The 19,375-nt window shown below is 28.3% G+C and overlaps 1 protein-coding gene across 1 annotated transcript in view; it reads right to left on the bottom strand.

Moving 5' to 3' along the window:
• Window positions 1–1,362: 1,362 nt before the first annotated feature.
• LOC107437842 (zinc finger protein 512B) overlaps window positions 1,363–19,375 on the bottom strand; it is a 49,911-nt gene continuing 31,898 nt past the window's right edge. The window contains exon 3 of the mRNA XM_016049968.4: window positions 1,363–4,568. Coding sequence (XP_015905454.2) covers window positions 4,535–4,568 — 34 coding nt within the window. The 3' untranslated portion in view covers window positions 1,363–4,534. The remainder of the gene's footprint in view (window positions 4,569–19,375) is intronic.

Below are 19,375 nucleotides of genomic sequence, written 5' to 3'. Positions count from 1 at the left end.
CTCATTTTTACATGCGTTATTTTGTGCTTTTTCACGACTTTTAATATATGACTGCTGGAATCAATGAATCGGTAAATGATGCTTCGCTCCTATATGCCAAAAGACTTTCGTCACTTTCAATGTTTTAACATAAAGTACTGGAATCGATGAATCGGTGAACGTGTGAGATTTTCATTTTCAATGATCTAATATAAAGTACTAGAATCGATGAATCGATAAATGGTGCTTGGCGTCTATATATGAGGAGATTTTCGTCATATCTAATGTTATGTTCTTTTATGCTAGAATAAAATAAGTGATCTATAAAAAATCATTGTTAACTCGCAATCTCATTGTTTCCATGTAATCTTTTCATGATTAGGTGGAAACAATTTTTTAAAACCAATTTCTGATGAAATTAACCTTGATAATAATAAAAGAGAGTTTGTGGCTTGTTGTCTATCTTGTTCTTCGTAAAACCGTTTGTGTTAGGTCTTTGAAATTCCTAAAAAGCGATTTTCCTTTAAAAAAAATGTGCGCATTCTTAAAAATTACGTATTTTTTTTATTCTTTCTATCAACGCAAGCAATATTGCCATGTTGGGGTGATACTACAGATTAATCTTGTGGAAGCTATCTGAAGCAGCATATATCTTTCTTTCTTTATATTTATTTATGATTTTGTTCATAGTTATTCTTTTAAAATATGTTTTTATGAACCTAACTAATGTAAAATCAACTGCAAGGAAATCCATTGGAAAAAAATGCTTCATTGTGTTAAAAATGCTTAATAGCATCGTTTTTTTTTTGTTTTTTGTTTTTTCTTTTTGTTCCGAATGATGTTGTATATAGTAAATTTTTATTTTGACAAGTTGAATTTTGAAAAACGTGTTTTGCTTAATATAATAGTATAAAGTAACTGGTAAATGCAATAAAAGGGAATAAAAATTGTAAATAGTTTTAATTCTTTAATTATCTAGATGTAAGTGTGCTTTCAGTTATGTACATGATTACGTAATGTTAAAAAATAACGATTCAGTAATTATTTAAGACTTATTTTACCAAGTACGAAGAACGCATATTCAGAACGGTTTAAGTGTAAAATATTTCAAATAAATAAATGTATAACTTAATGATATTCTTCAAGTATGTTTTTCCTTAAAAATTGAAATTATTGTTAGTACAAGAATTTGTTCATTAACACGCAATCATTACTATACATTTATTTTTTAATTATTTGTTTTATTATTGTCATAACCTTTCATTATAAAGTTCTCATACGCCAGAAGATCTAAATTTTTAGTAATTTCCTTAAGACATATTGAAAATATATTGTGGGAGCATGTTTGTGTATAGACAGTACGAAAGAAATATATCATATACATACAAAAAATAACATTTATTAAAAAGGAAATATATTTACAAAAGATGAGAAAAGAAGTACAGCAAACAAATTTCTCTCTATTTCATATAAATGCTTTAAACGTTTTTCAATATAATGTGAATAAGACCACTCCTTTTTTAGAATTTAAATAAATTTAAGATAGTTAAATGTGTGCAAACAAGAGAAGTAAAATCCATTGAACTTGATAGTAAAAATTTGCTAAAATACAATGAAATTATTTTTAATGGTATCAGCTTTTGTTATATCAACAATTTATAAGTGTTTCTTTATAGTACTTAATTAAGTGTAGCAACATCGATTAATTTCGAAAGAGCTACTATGACCAGGTTTTGAAACTACCGTTATAAGACTTTGCCATTAACTTTTTTGGATTAGTTTTTCTAACAGTTTTTACACGTATATAGTATAAAGACATATATTTTTTAAAAGTCTTTAATGGAATAAAAGTTTATTTCTGTTTCAAATATTAAATTGCTAATTTAAAAATAAGTACTGTCTTAAAATAAGTACAATCAGTCGCCCTAAAAATAAGTAACCGTCATTAAATACTGCATAGTCTGGCAAAAGACAATCGATAAATTTTCGTCTTGGAACTAAACTTAAACTTATATATAAGTCAGTAATTTATTTTTAATAATATATGCTCACTTTGTTACCAATTACAAAAAGATACAATACAAAAAATGTACTGTATATAAATCAATAAACAGTTTTTAAACTTAAATATTTTTTGGTAATAAATTTCTCCTCAATACAAAATTAATTAACTTTGATTCTTTTCATTTTCAACTGATTATACACTGAAGCTTCGTGAAGGAAAAACAGAGATGATATCTTATAATACTTTAATTAATTTTAATGATTAGCTTAATTTGGGTTAGCATTGTTTACTCTCTGGGCATAATTTTTGACTAGGAAAAATTAGGGCAATTAAAGACAAATGGAGAAATAAGAATTTTTATTTTAGTTCAGTGATTTATTTCATATATGTTTACTTTTAAAAATAAAAACAGAATAATTACCTAAAACATGTAAAATTTCTTAATTATTTAATTGTTCTATTAAACTTTTATAACTAATTTTTATAATTATTGGTATTTTTACTTGTAGCTATAATAGCTACATGCCAGAATTTAAATGAACTAACAAAATTTCTCATTTCGGTATACTATATAAATTCTATATTTCCTCATATCAAAGATGCATTAAAAATTTCGATAGTTATTGGTTTTTTGAGCATTATTATTTTTAAATGAGATTAAGTAATTTTTTCCCCCTTACCACGAATGCAATTATGTTCTAACAAATTTTTAAAGCATAAGACTTTTTAGAGTGGAACTTTAAATAATTCAATAAGGATTTTTTTTAATTGTTTTATTTAAAATTATCTATCGTACGTATTAGAGAAATGTATCGTATTAGAAAAATGTTTCTTATTTCTTCTGTCTCTAATTACCCTTATTATATCTTTATACCCTTATTGTTATGCCCTTTATTATATTTATCATCTACTAATGGATATGGGATACTCATATTTTGCAAAATATTGATAAATATTGAATTTATAATTCTGATTTTGTTAATTTGTGCAAATCAATAATTTTAAAGTCATTTATACCTTAATTGTAGTTATTTAAACTTTTTTTTTAGAAACTATTTAAAGCTTTTTAAAAAGAAGTTTCTTGAAATATTGATCGAAAAGATGTTAGCAAATTTTTACCTATCTAGTATGATCCAAAAGCCAAATGTTACCCAACCCGACTAATAGAAAGATAATTTTCAAACAGCTGTAACTGTTTTGAGTGTATGAATATTTGAGTGCTAAAATGCGGAAAGAAACATTTATTTTTTCAATATCGGCTGATTTAATACTTTGCAAATTATTTTAAATTTCATACCAATCTAAGAGAAAAAAATAAGTACTCGTGAAAAAAAACTATACAATAATATCACTAATATCAATGATTTATACAATAACATCATCAATATCAATAGCCAATGCAATAATATCATCAACATTAATAATATAACCCTAGTAATTAGAACTTCCCAGTTTATGCAAGATACCCAATTTTACATGTTATTTTCTTTTTAATTAAATATATTTAACGCAACTTTTGACTGCACATTCATATCCCCATTTAACTTTCTATTTAAAATATTTTCACATTTCGAAATTGCATTTCAGCAATATTATGTAACATTTCTCTCGTTATAAAGAATAAAAAATTTAATGAAAAACAATTTATAAAATTCTGGAACAATACTTTCATAAACTGTAAGTCTGTTTTAACAAAAAATATTAATTTTATTTTACATTTTATTTTTTTAAAAACTTAATACATTATATTTGCTATTGAAGTATATTTATACGTTATTGTTTCAAAATCTATAATTTTTGACGTTTTTTTTTAATTATATTCCATATTTTAATTTTTTCACCCTTCCATAACACAATCACTTCCTAAAATGCAACAACATACTGCTATTAATTAAGTTATAAATTAAATGTAACATTATGCAATATTTTATGATATATTAAAACATTCCTCTAATAAAAAATGTATTAAAAAGAATTCCTACAGTAGCATTTTCACATATCCTTATAGGTTAATTATGATAAAACACATTGTTAATGACATTGTTAAAAACAAATTTTTTTGTATATAAAACAAGTATTTCACCATTTTAATAAACTATTTGTTTTTTTTAAATATACAGTAAAAATAAAAACTTCAAAATTGTGCGTTTTTTAAATTTAAGTACTTAATATGAAATCAAATATTTTTTTTTAAATTCTTAATTATCATGAATATATAAGGTACAGTTACAATAACTAAAAATTCCAATTTGTGTATAACTATAATCCCCCTTTTGTAACAATGTCGAAACTTGTTTGAATTCATTCACATGTCTCTTCACAGAAAAGATTCAGTGCTTTCCCCAGGCAAGCACAGTTTTCCGTACACAGCACGGAATTACAGTTTATTTTTAAGCACATTCGTAGTTGGGAGACCACGAAATTTCTTTTAGTACGCCGTTTTGGCATCAAGCTCCACAAAATGTAGAGGAACAGTGATCTTCGATTCACAGGTATCTTCTATTCACAGGTATATGAGGTTACAATACAACTTTAAGCAGGGCTTTTCATTTACCAACCATGGCCATAGCCCTTTTCCTTATACCTAAAAAAGAATAATGAATGTTTTAGAACTCAATATGTAACAGTTGTTGGTTAATCTGCTAAATATAGATATTTATATTAACAGAGAAATGAGGCACATGAACATGCTGTTTGTTGCTTTATACCATAATAAATGACATATACTAAACTAACAGGTACAGTAGCAGTTAGATTTAACAGATACATTAATACTCATTACTTTGTATCTTTTTCATTAATAGTTATGATTTTAAACGTAGGTTGATATTGTTCAATATTAAAGCACTGAATCACTTCTAATCAATGTAAGGTAATATTGAGGTATCTAAAATAATGAGATAAAAAATAAAGTACCCATCACTAAAGTGATATAAATTTGCATCGGAAATTTTGCCAATTTAAAATGTTTAATTAAAAGGAAAGAAAAAAAAACTATTTCAGCAATTTTAAAAAAAAGGTATTTTAAAAAAAGTATAGCATTTAATTAAGAAAAATGAGCCAAACGAACAGGCTTTGCTACAGAGCATCCAAAAAAAATAATTAACCTCTTTCAGTTTCTTTACATCAAAATACAAAATAAATTCCTCTCTGTACAATAAATTTCTTAATTTTTTAACAAACCTTTTAATTCACAAATTTTATAACAAATATACTTTTTAATTATGTATGTCAGAGCTTCTTATATTATTTTCCAAACTATTTCACATTTAGAAAAATATTCCTATTGATTTTCCTAAATTCTGAAAATATAATTTAAAGCAACAAACTCATTTATGAATGTAGAGTTGACTTTTATCTTCCACAATTTTTGTTGAAAAACTAATATACTTGCATATACTTGGTTTCATATGAATATACTTTTAAACATTTATCATTCACAACTTTCTGTTGAAAAGCAGAAATATTTGGTTTCTCTCTTCAAAGTGAATATATTTTGAAACGTTTGTTGTTCAAAATTTTTTGTTTAAAAGCCGGAATACCTCCTCTAAATATGAATATATCATGAAATATATATTTTCTCAACTTTTTGCTTAAAAGCAGAAATATTTGATAGCACATTTCAATAATGAAATATTTTGAAGTAATTATTGCGCATTGTTTTTTGTTTAAAAAACGTGAATGCGTAGTTCTTCCTTTCAATAGAAGTACACTTTAAAAAATGTATCGCGTACCACGTTTTGTTGAAAAGCATAAATACTTAGCTTCTCTCCTCAACAAGAATACATTTTTAAACTTTCTCAGTGCAAAGTGAAAACTAATATATATCATGTATCAATAATATACAGTTATCATGTTTTTTGTGAAAATAAAAAGCTGAAAAGTTATTTTATTTATTTAAAAAACATATTTTAAGGGTATTGTTAGAAAGTACTTTCATTCAAAAAGAATTCGCATTGTTCCAACATTAAATAAACATGTTAATCTTCATAAAAAAATTTATAAAAATCTTATCTGTTTTTGTTTTGTGTTTATCTTTTCTGTTTATTTGCATTTTAAATATTTTCTTAGCATTTTTTATGATGATCGATACTTTATTGAACTTTAATGAGAGAATCGAACGTCTGTAACAGATAATATTTATTTGATTTATGAATGCGCTTTTAAAATAAATTACGCGTGTACTTTTAAAATTTATTAAGAAAACCACATATTTGGTACAGTAAGAGTTGATTTGTGAAAAAAAATTCAGGATTATATTCCTGAAATTTATGTTTGATATAATTTTAAACTTATGTAAGGGAACCATATTTTAATAATAAAGTGCTGATTTATAGAAGATTATGATTTATGAAAGATTATTATTTATGAAAGATTATTATTTATAAAAGATTATAATTTATGAAAGATTCAATGACGAATAGGAGGATTGTTAAAAAATAAGATTTAAAAAAATATGATTATGTTATAAAATATATTAAAAACAATCCTAATATTATGATTAAATTATATAGAATCTTTTAAAATATATTAAAATACAACTTGAAAAATTTAAAAAAAAAAAAATTTAAATCAAAATTAAAAATTTGACTAAATTTGAAAATTTTCTAGTTTTGTTATACTTTGATGTGAAATTGAAATAACATCGGTATTATTGAGATTAATAAAAACAAGAATAACTCGACTGTATACAGATAAAAAAATTTTTTGAAGAAGTTGTTGCTCCAAGTCTCATTGCACTTACATAAAATAAGATTAAATAATTCTATAAAACATAAATAAGAAGAAAAATAAGAATGAACTTATATATTATTGTTTTTATTACATTCGACAAAAAAAATTACAACGGCGTAATTGATATTGACGAAAACAAGAACATCAAAACAGTAAAAAATTTGAAACTTCATGCAAAAGCATTGTATTGTTCCCAATCTTATTAATTTTAAACATCATAAAAGTGAGTGATTCTATTAAACGTTAATAAAAAATGACAAACATGAGATCACTTAAGTATATCAAAATTTTATTACATTCTTTAATAATATTGAAATTACAACCGCATAAGTGAGATTGGCAAAAACAACATCATGACAGGAAAAAAAATCATAAAAATCAATGTGTTGTTCTAGATACATGTTTTCGATGAAACAATAAAAATGAAATAACGTGAACGAAAATAACATTCACATTGATCGAAACAATAATCAATAAAAGTCTAATGGGAAAAAAATCAGTATTGATTATTTTCCTTCAAACTTCGTGATTTTGAACATATAATGTGAATCATTAAGCAACTTAAACACTTTAAAATTCGTGATGAAGCATTACAATCTAGTAAATATGTAACAAAATGATTACAAGTCACGAAATAGGGTCAGGAAATAATGTTTTAATAAATCTTGGAATCCTAAATGAGTTTTTCAGAGCGGTTCGTTGATTTCTTTCTGTTTACTTCAGTTTTACACAAATTCCAAACGAAATTTTGAAAACTAAAGTTTTTAAATATCTCTCAAATATTTAAACACATATGTTCGTTATAACAGACTTAAAGTTGCAGTATTAATTTAATATTATATGGGTATATATATAGTTAAAAATGTAAAGAAAACAAGGGGAAAAATCCGTCACACTATTATATTTATATATTTTGTTTTGCTTTAGCTATATTAATACAATATTAGAAAGCACTCTTTTTTGCTGATATAATCGTGTGAGCTGATGACAATATTAAATCTTCTCCTTATTCTGTTTTCCGGCTTTTTAATTTCTTTTAATTTTTCAATATTTTTCCTTTTTAAAAATTTTTATTAATTAATAATTGTTCTTCATCTCTTTAATATATATGTATGAAATGCACAGTGTACATTTTTGTACATTTCGCCGTCCTTTGAGAAATGTATAGTGCCTCAAAATAAAAAATGGACCATCTTGAATAACGACTCTACGACTTAATTTTAATGGTATGAGGGGGTTACCTCAAATATGCTGATAACTTAGTGCATATGATTAATATGCTTTAGCTATATTAAAACAAAATTAGAAAGTACTCTTTTTTGCTGATATAATCGTGTGAGCTGGAGACAATATTATATCTTTTCCTTATTTCGTTTAACGGCTTTTTAATTTTTTCAATATTTTTGTTTTTTAAAAAACATTCTATTTATCAATATTTTTTCTTCATCTCTTTAATATATATATATATGAAATGTACAGTGTAAATTTTTTGTACATTCCGCCGTACTTTGAGAAATGTACAGTGGGCAAAATATAAAGCGGACCATCTTGAATAACTTTTGATCTAATGATCGAATCTTGACGCTCTACGACTTAATTTTTAATGGTATGAGGGGGTTACCTCAAATATGCTCATAACTTAGTGCATACGATAGTTTAGGTTATGAAATCAGACACAAAAATCGTACTTTCTCTGAATAAACATACCTTTTTATCGACTTATTCAGTTTTCTAACCCCAATATAGGAACCCCAAAATCCCTAACTTGAAATCGAGTCAAATCAATCGAAACAGGTGATACAGAGATTTTACTTATTTAATTTTTAATATAATTTGACATCGAAGTCATCACAGCAAATTAAATATTTGATTTTTGCTCCAAACTCGATATCGAAATCATATCCACCAGCTTCGTAAAAGGGTAAAAGGAAACTTTTTCATGAGAAAGAAATTCTATTTTGCGCAATTCAACCGGACTTTCATTTTTTAAACCACTTTGAGTTTCCTTATAAACCAAAAAAAAAATTAACGTTACGCCTTATCGTATTTCCTTAGCTTTAATGTTTTTAATTCATCCTCTAAAAATACATTTATTAACATTTAAAAAAAAGTCTTGGAAGAAATTCCAAATAAAACAGTCGCACATTAATCATTCGGGCAACGATGTCGGCAGAGCAACACTTATTAAATCTATAAGTCACATTTCCTCGAGTGGACAGGGTATTGACATTGTTTGTTTTCAGGCTTTAATTTCATCGTCTTGTCCCGTGTAAAGACTGTAGCGACAATGAAGTAAATAATCGTCCGTGGTCAGTGTCTGAGGCGAAGCAATCAGAGCTGAAAATAAGGTTCTGAAATCATCCGGCTGGAACGCGCCCGGCCTGCCATCTCCATGATGTGAGTTCATTGTTTTTGTAATTTTCCCCTCAATTTCATATACATTAATCCATCACTACGCCCGTTTTCGCATGATGAAAACACATTTGAATTTAACGTGATGATTCCTCGCGGGCTATTTTTTTTTTTCGGACGGACAATCATTTTTCATGGTGTTTATTTAATATTTAAATGCGCTCGCTGAAAAAAGTTTATTTCGGGAACATGAAAGAAGATTATTTTGTTATTTTATTGGAAATACTTTTTACTTTTAGCTTTTAATCACAGGAAAGAATAAATTTTAGACAAATTGTTTAGTTGTCAAAGATATGGAGCAAAGATAACAGGGCTAGTAAATATAACAAATAACGATTGAAAAATTGCTGACAATCGCTCCCCGACCATCATTTGCACCCCAAAAATCTCCCCATATGTATTTTATTGTTGGTTTTTTTAAGGAGAGTTAGTAGGGCATACATCAATTAATTTTACTTACTTCGCTAAAGCTCTAAAAACGCTAACAGACATCTGTCTGTTTTTTATGGAATTGACTTAGACTGCTGGAGGATTAATTTTGATGATTGAAAACAATGAATAAAGTAAGGCATCATCTTGATTTTTAATGGCTAACGTGCAAACTTAAGAGATTATTATACATTTTATTTTATAATCGTCGTTGAACAGCCGATCCAGTTTTTTTGGATTTACGACTCCGTAATTTAAAACCCAATCCAAAAGACAATGGATTGCCTGGATCAAGTATTGGGAGAAATTTTCCTTCGTGGAGGACGCTTTGAGGGAACTAATTCTCATTTACGTTACATAGTGAGGAAAACCACGAAAAACCTCCACGGTCAGCCTGTAGGCAAGGGGATTCTAACCCATGATCCATCTTTAATTGAGGATATTTTACGAATAATTATGCACTGTGGTTGGTCACACTGGATGCGAAATTCATATAGATTAGCCATCGCTGGGATTCGAACTTGGTTCACCAGGAAGGCGAACACTCTATCCCTGGAGCCATCACGGCTCTTGAGAACTAGTTTGTTTAAATTCTGTCAAAATACAACCTGGAGCCTTCTTTCACATATATCTTTAACTGTGGGGTTTTTAAACACTTTGCTCCTGGCCAGTGGTCAGATTTTTAACAGTGATCACTTTTTAAACAAATTAAACATCTTAGGCGATTAAAACGTTTTTGATATTAATAATGTAAGGCATTTCCTTTGAAGGGTTTTTTAAAAAATATGTCAGGCACTGCAAGTTTAATTTCAAAGAAACAAAAATGAAATAAAGTAGTTTTCAGAATATTATAAAATATTAATAATAATTCCATATTCATTAAGGGGAGCGGGAAGCATACCAATAAAGCTAAAACTGACCATTTTATCTGCTGAATTTATTGGTAATTATTTGAAAAACTATAATCTAAGAGGCAATATTTCATATAAAAAATATTAATAAGCGTATTTTAAATTGAATATTCCCCTATAAATAAATTTTTTTTTAAATATTAAAAACCCTAAATGAATATTTTAGATGCTTCCATACCGTTGACTATACAACTTCGATTCAAAAATACAGCTAAGATGTATTTCTATATCAAATAAAGAAAAAACTAGTTTATTGTGTGAAAAAAAAACAAATCTTATCATAACGTCAAATTGGGTACGATAGACAGAATGATCAGCCATCTTTGCTAATTTCTATTATATTCTTTGCCAATTAACTCTTTGTTATTCTTCTATTATTCTTTGCTAATTACGAACTTGTAAAACGCATAAAATTTAAATTTATTAAATATCACATTATTTCAGTTTCTTAATTATATGTTTTTAAAAAATTCCGGAAAATTAACAACGAAGTTTAATTCTTACAAAGGTAAGACGGTAATAATTTGGTTATAGAAAAGACGTTTTGAGATGGTAAAACCGTAGTTTATTTTATCACCATACATATTCGTTTATCGCATTCTCTACATAATCAGAGTTATACTTTTAAATTCTCCTTTAAATCTTTCAAACATAATGAAAGAATATAATGATGTGATTAAATAAAAAGAATAAAGAGCATGAAAAAATATATTTTAATGGAGAATAAAGAGTTGTTAGAAAAAGATTGAGGATTTAAATATTTTAAAATTTTAAATCAAAATGTGAAAAGATAGTCCATTTTACTCAACACTAAACTTTTAATGATATTTCATATATCAGTAGTGTAAGTAAGTGTAGTATAAGTAATGATATTTCATATATCATAACTTATATCACGGATTTAAAATAACTTATATTAATTTAATATGATTATATCTATGTTTACTAATACTATATTCCATTTTACTCGACATGTAGCTTTTAATGATATTTTATATATCAGTAGTGAGTGATTAATCTATATAATGAATTTAAAATAACTTGCATGAATTTAATATGATTATTATATCTATGTTTAATAATACTATATTCCATTATAGTCAACGCTTAGCCTTTAATGATATTTCATATATCAGTAGTGAGAGATTAATCTATATCATGAATTTAAAACAACTTATATGAATTTAATATGATTATTAAATCTATATTTACTGATACTATGTTCCATTTTACTCAACATTAAGCTTTCAATGATATTTCATATGNTATATTCCATTATAGTCAACGCTAAGCCTTTAATGATATTTCATATATCAGTAGTGAGTGATTAATTTATAACACGAATTTAAAAGAATTTATGCGAATTTAAAATGATTATTAAATCTACATTTACTAATACTGTATTCCATTTTAGTATTTTATTATTATTCCATAAGCTCTTAATGATATTTCATATATCAGTAGTGAGTGATAAATTTATATCATGGATATAAAATAACATACATGAATTTAATATGATTATTTAATCTATATGTAATTATTTAACTGAATATGGATCATAAATTATTCAATGATTTAAAAAATGTTTTAATTATATGTAATTAAATAATTAGATTTGAATTTAATTGAGTAGAAATTTCTAATTGTGGTGTAATTTAAAATATTAATTTTACATGTGCTATAGATTTTACTATTTAACACAGGCAAAAGATCCAATAAATTCAAATTGATCGAAACCGGATTTAGTTCTTATCAAACGATTATCATACAAAAAATTCTACCATTATTTATTTATCGTCTGAGAGACATCTTCACATTTTAATGAATCTTTAAATGTCAGTCATAGCACATTTGTCTGAGACAAAGTTCAAACGCTTGGCTAGAAGTCTATGACATGGTAGTTAAAGTTCGTTATGATTCGGTAAAAATTCTAAATTTAAATTTCAATTTGTCAGTTTTGTAACACATACCCTTAAGCAAAGCTAAATTCCTGAACCGTTTCTTCAGCGTCGCTTACCCTCTTCCTGAATTGAGTTTACTTTAACTCAGTCATCTGTTAAATGCTATACAAATTATTCTTTCCATTATTTAAATTTCGTTTGATTTTCTTTATTTGTCTGAAAGCATGTGTTTTAAAATAAATTGCAAATCTAAACAATACAGTTACATTTTTTACAAAATTGGTAAAAAATGTTGCAAATAAATGTAGTCGGTTTCATTAAGCCCGAGGTTACCAACTTTTTTCGGATATGGAACCCTAAATAATTTATCATATTTTGGCGGAATCCCTAGACTTGATAAATCAATTTATAAAGAAATTAAAATATTTGATAATTGAAATTTTATTAATTATTTTGAAAATATTTAATGAATTAATAAGAGGGCCGGGATAGCATGATTGATAGGGCACTGGGCCCATGTCCAAGAGGTCGTGGGTTCGATCCTCGCCGGCCGAAGACTCCCCGTGTAGTAAATGGTGACTGATGCACGTTAAATCTGTCGAGTCTCAAAGTCCTCCATGTTCCCATAACAAATCAATACTTCTGGGGGTACTGATCCAGGAGTTTCCTTGTCTTTTGGATTGGTTCAAAATTACAAGGCTACGGAGTTGAACGTTAGTAGTCGTAAACCCATGAAATTGGGTCGGCTGTTCAACGACGGTTATAAAATAAAATGTATTAATAAGAGGGCCGTGATAGCATGATTGATAGGGCACTGGGCCCATGTCCAAGAGTTCGTGGGTTCGATCCCCGCCGGCCGAAGAGATTCCGAGCCGGCCGAGACGTGTAGAAAATGGTGACTGATGCACGTTAAATCTGCTGAGTTGCAAAGTCCTCCATGCTCCCATAACAAATCAAAACCTCTGGGGGTACTGATCCAGGAGTTTCCTTGTCTTCTAGATTGGTTCAAAACTACAAGGCTACGGGGTTGAACATTAGTAGTCGTAAACCCAAAAAATTGGGTCGGCTGTTCAACGACGGATATAAAATGAATTAATAAGAGCAGTGGTGGCTCAGGGGATGGAGTGTTCGCCTTCCAATAAAGCGAACAAGGTTCGAATCCCAGCAATGGCTGGTCTTTACGAATACTGCACCCGGCTCGCACCGATCACAGTGCTGGCGTAAAATGTTCTCAGTAGTGGACGGATCATCGTTTAGAATCTCCTTGCCGTCGGGCTAATCGTGGGATGGTTTCGAGGTTTTTTCCTCTATGTAGCGCAAATCAGGGTTAGTTTCATCTAAATTTCCTCCATAAAGGGTAGTTTTTCTCGATACTGAAGAATGAGTTTTGCAAGGAATATAAAGATTAAATATAAGTTCTACTAAAATTAGGTTTAGCTTTCGAACTAAAATTTTGAAATCCATATTTAAACAATTAGGATGACTTAAATTTTGGGTTCATTATTAACAAAGTATAAATTAATAATTTCTACAGATTTTTACATTTTAAAACACTTTACAAACACTGATAGTTAAAATAATACCGATTTGCATTAACTAAATATAATCATTTAAAACCAATAATTTTAATTTAGTTTGAAAAACATTAATTCAATTTTAAAATCTTACAGTTTTTTTTCTTTCAGAGATCTGAAACAACTATTTCTTTGATTTATTTATTCAATTACATTCATTTTAATACTAAAATTCATTTAAAAAGAAACATTTTTCTTCTGGTTTAAAAAGAAATATGTATTTTTATCTACAAAAAAAAAGAAACAATATATTTTTTTGTTTTTATTGAAAATTACTATTATTGTTATAATGTTTTTTATAAACACACATGAATATGGAATTCATCTTAACAAATTGCAGTAAATTTATACAAAAGTTTTACTAATCATTACTATAAAACTTGACAGTGTTAAATTAAAAATATTAAATTCTTAATATTTAATTTCTTTATAATCTTATTATTCAGCTATGACTATACAGACTATGACTATATAAATGACTTAAAAAAAATTGTCTTCGTAATAAAACCATATCCCTTATAAAACAAAAATATGATATAATTTATAATTATGAATTCATAAAAGCCCAAAAAAATTCTCAAAATAATGCACATAAAGGCTCTTTACAAAATTCAGTTAAGCTATTCGAATTCAATGTATTTTATATTGGAACAATAGCGAAGACAAAAAAAGCATGTTTAAAAGCCACTTGCACTGTGAGTTACGCCCTATAAATTTTTTAACTGAAAAGAAAAGAAAAAAAATTTGAAAGAATAAACATTGATAACATCACACTTTGGTAGCATTTAATAATAAAATTTTCATCACCTTGTAAGCGGAAAAAATGTAACCCAGATCTTTTCCGCATTTGTTGATTACAACCGGAAAGTTTAATGAGTTTTTTTTGAATTTTTTTAACTCAAAACTTTGTTGCCAAGATGTTTGGATTAAAAGACTATTAAAAGCATCTGAGTTATATTATCTTATAATTATTTTTAAGCTCTTGATTGTTGTCAAATTTCAGCATTTATATTTTGGATATGTGTACTCACACACTGTTAGAATTCTCATTTTGAAATTACGGTCAAATAACCGACAGCAGTCTGTCCATCCGATTAACCATGAAATTTACGGTTAAGAACAATTTCTAAATGTACGGTTTTGAAACCATTTACAACAGGTACGGTTGAGAAACCGTGAATATAAAACTATATGGTATTGTAATGAGTTATGACTAGCATAGTTTCTAAACCATAAAAATTAAACGGTCATTGGAGCTGTGCGGATATTGCTCCATTTATGCGTGAATGATAGTTTCGATAGTATATAGAGTATATAGTATATAGTAGTATAGTATAGTATATAGAGTAGATAGTAGAGTTCGGGGTCACCTATTGAAGAGTGCAGGGCACTGGAAACTCTTTATACATTGAAGGAATGAAAGAAATATTGTAATATCAAGGCTGGAATTCGAACCCCTGGTCAGCTCGTCACGAGATTGACCGATTAGCCCTCAGCTACACCTACAGCATGTATCCAGCTGCACTAAACAAAATGACTTTATAAAGTGAGCATAATTGGCGCGGCTAGAATTCTGTATTTTACCATAAGAGGAAAAAGTAATAAAAAACATTTTTTCTCTCACTTAACAGTTTGAATATCATCGTTTTTATGGTTATTTACCTGTTTTGGTTGAATATGATAAAATGGCAACTAAATAGCTATTTAACCATTTTCGCCGACACATTTTTAATAGTTCAAAACATACAGAAGTATAATAATTCTTGTTATTTATGCTTTTGATTTTTTTTTAAAGTTAGACAATGTACAGCATATTAGCATAGTTTGAAAAAAAAGGAGTTCAAGTATTTTTCTTCGACTTCAAAGAAGAAAAAAAAGAAAAACTATTATGAAGTTCTACTTTTTATAAACAAATATTTTCTAAACTCCTTAATAAGTTTCTAACTAACAACAGCTAATAAAAATAAATTGTTGGATTCCAAAAAAGAGGCATTAAAATGAAGAAAAACTAAATATCAACAAGCCAAACCCTGCCTCGTCCAAACTCACGTTTTAATTTGACCCCAATAAATGATTTTGCTTTTTGAAGTAAATTTGGACATAATCTCGAACAAAACTTTTCAGCAATTCATTTGTAATCACCAAATGCAGCAACACATCATTTCGATCCGTGGTGGCTCATAAAATATTGCGTTCGCCTCCTAACAAGATATATCAGGTTCGAATCCCATCGATAGCTGGTTGATACGAATTCTGCACCCGACTCTCACCGACCACAGTGCAGCGGAAAAATATCCTCTGTCGTAGACGGATCATGGGTTAGAGTCCCCTTATTGTCAGGAGTAGTTATTGTGGTTCTCCTCACCATGTAACGCACTTTGCTAATCTCCTTGATCCATTCCTATGAGGTGAACCGGGTTCAAATCCCAGCAATGGCTGGTTGATTCTAATTCTCACTCGACTCGCACTGACCACAGTGATGGCGATAATATCCTCAGTAATAGATGGATCATGGGTTAGAGTCCCCTAACCGACAGGCTAATAGTGGATGGTTTTCGTGGTTCTCCTCACCGTACAACGCAAATGAGAGATAGTTCCATCAAAAAGTCCTTCATGAAGGCTAATTTCTCATAACACTTGATCCAGGAGGTCCATTGTCTTCCGGATTGTCAAATTACAAGGATACGGAGTTGAACATTAGTAGTCGTAAACTTAAAATGTGGTCGGCTGCTCAACGACGGCTATAAAATAAAATAAAACACTTGATCCAGGAGTTACCTTTATTTTTCGGATTGGGCTCAAAATTACAAGGCTACGGCGTCGAACATTGGTAGTCGTAAACTCAGAAATTGGATCGGTTGTTCAACGGCGGTTATAAATACATTATTTCAAAATTAATCAAAACAAGTATTTAATAATCTCGATTGTTTTATCTGAAACCCGTACCACATTGTAGAAATGAATGGATTTAGTAGCCTTAAGTCACAGTGATCTGATGTTTCAGCAATTCTGTCAAATTTCGATTCAGTGTCATTATTTACCATTCAATAAAACATGAATGCATTAAAGCTATGTCCGAATGGTATGTTTTCGAATTTGCTATTGTGAAACTAGAGAACTCCAGCAATAAATCCCGATCGACGCAATAAAAATGAATAAATTCCTATTGCTTTTACCACAATAACCTTGTATCTCAACTCTTTTCGCTAACTATGATTTATTGTCATCATTTCCAATTCACTTCGAACAACAGCAGAAACCCCTCAAGTGCTTTGCCCTTGTGAAATATCTTGCCAAAATTATTATTTTTATTCCTATTCTACAACTAAAGCAATGAATCAGGATAGCCATAGCAGAGATAGTCAATTCCATTACTTTTCTTAGCGTTTATTACAAAATATTAGGGACTATTAATTTTCTTTGATTTAAACTTGAATTCACAACAGTGCTGTGTTCAAATATAATATTTTATTATCATCATTCAGTTCGCTATTCTACAACAACAGCAATATGAAAAGCTATCCTGTTATCATCAAAACGTTGACATTGCAATTGTTTTAGGACGTGAGGTACTTGGTCTTCTTGCTTCCTAATATTGTTTTACGGGTAAAATTTATCCATGTACTCTCATGTGTGTCTCCGCTAGCCTAATTGCATTGCTTTATTGTCCTAAAATCATCCATACAAACTGCAACTTTATGGATTACAGATTTTTTTTACTTCTTTTCGAATCCAAAAACTCCTAAAAACTGGAAAATTGCTTCTAGATTCTTACAAATTTTTCACCTCTTAATTATATATTTAGAAATACTGAACAGTAATAAGAAAATGTGTATTTCATCCTTATTTTCAAAATTGTATTGTGAAATTCGAATTTTGTTTTCGTTTTTTTTTCGTAGGACATAATCTTCTTTTAGTTTAGTAATTTCTTGAGAATCTGTACTTAACATCGTCTGCCACACTCAATCTTCGACCTTTACAGCGCAAATGATACCAGAAATATTTCTGACATTTACAATGCGTGAGACTTTTAAACACGCACTTTTCGTGATTTCAATTTTTAACTATTTTGAAACCTGTTGAGGTATTTTTAACCAACACACCAAATCTTCAACACGTCATGTAAATATTTGTTGTAAGGATTTTTTTCGAATAATTTTGAGGCCACTTATTAGAAAATATAAAAGAGAATTTTACAAATTCTAATGAAATTTAAAATAACTATAATAAATATCAATATAAATTAAATAATTGAATGATAAAAATTAAAAATCAGAAAATTATTTCTGGCTTAGCAGCTTTTAATACCTAGATATGTGCTGATACCCGATATGTGCTTTAATTAGCTACCATAAACAAAGAAACACGTTGCAAAAAGTGATTTGCACCTAATTTTGTATATTGCTTCCTTTTTCCATGATTAGAGTCATTATCCAAAAGTTTTCCCACATGTACTGTACACCAATATAATATAGCAACTACGTTGTTAGTATTCATAATAGGGTACTTGCAACTCGAGAAGAAGACGATCTCTGATACACAAACATGTGACAATACAGAGACTTCAGCGCCAGATAGCGTGTTGAAGTCGAGTTTCTCCGCATAAGTTAGAATGTTAATTAACATGAAGTTAATTCAAAACAACTCCGTATTATATTTATTATATGTTTATGTATTTTATTGCAACCGCGATATATTTTTGTTTTCTGTACCTGGCGATTTCGATGCATAAATCGTTTAGCTTCTGCATGGTTTTGTACCTATCTTTGGGTTAAGTAAAAAATATATAGCGAAAGAATTGAAATCTTTGTGAAAGAATCTTTGTTAAAGAATAAAGAATGTCTCACTTAAGAGAATTGAGACTTGATGGGCTTGGAACAGGACCGAGATACACACACTACTGTACTTGCATGTATCCCATTCTTTTCCTGTTATAGAGCCATCTATGAGTCAAAATTCTACATTATGAATCAGAATTATTTTAAAGAATGCTAGAAATGTTTCGTGCACTTCTAAAACATTGTATTTCTAAGAAAAAAATTGAAAAGATTTTTTTCAGGGTATGCAAAAGCTATGATTGATTATTCAAGATGAAAAAATATTTCTGAAACTTAAACGGACCATTTTTTTTATATTCTTGCGTTGACAGTAATCAAACCAAAGACTCGTGGAAGAAGAGATTATTGATTCCAATCAGTTACGCCTAACAAAAAGAGGTTCTAACCTCTTTTGTTAGGTTTTAACCATAACAATAAGAGGTTTTAACCATTTTTCTTGACATTATAATCTGGAATAGGGAGTCCTTGCCAAAGCAGTCAAACTCATGCAATGGAGCTTTGCCATTGCGCTAAAATATGCACTAACGAGAAATTTTGTCTCTTCATCTCATACAGAACATATAACTGCTTTTTCATTCATTTAAAATAAGGT

This window comes from Parasteatoda tepidariorum, chromosome 9, assembly GCF_043381705.1.
Source record: "Parasteatoda tepidariorum isolate YZ-2023 chromosome 9, CAS_Ptep_4.0, whole genome shotgun sequence".
Classification (NCBI taxonomy): domain Eukaryota; kingdom Metazoa; phylum Arthropoda; class Arachnida; order Araneae; family Theridiidae; genus Parasteatoda; species Parasteatoda tepidariorum.
This window is presented reverse-complemented; position numbering and strand designations above follow the sequence as displayed.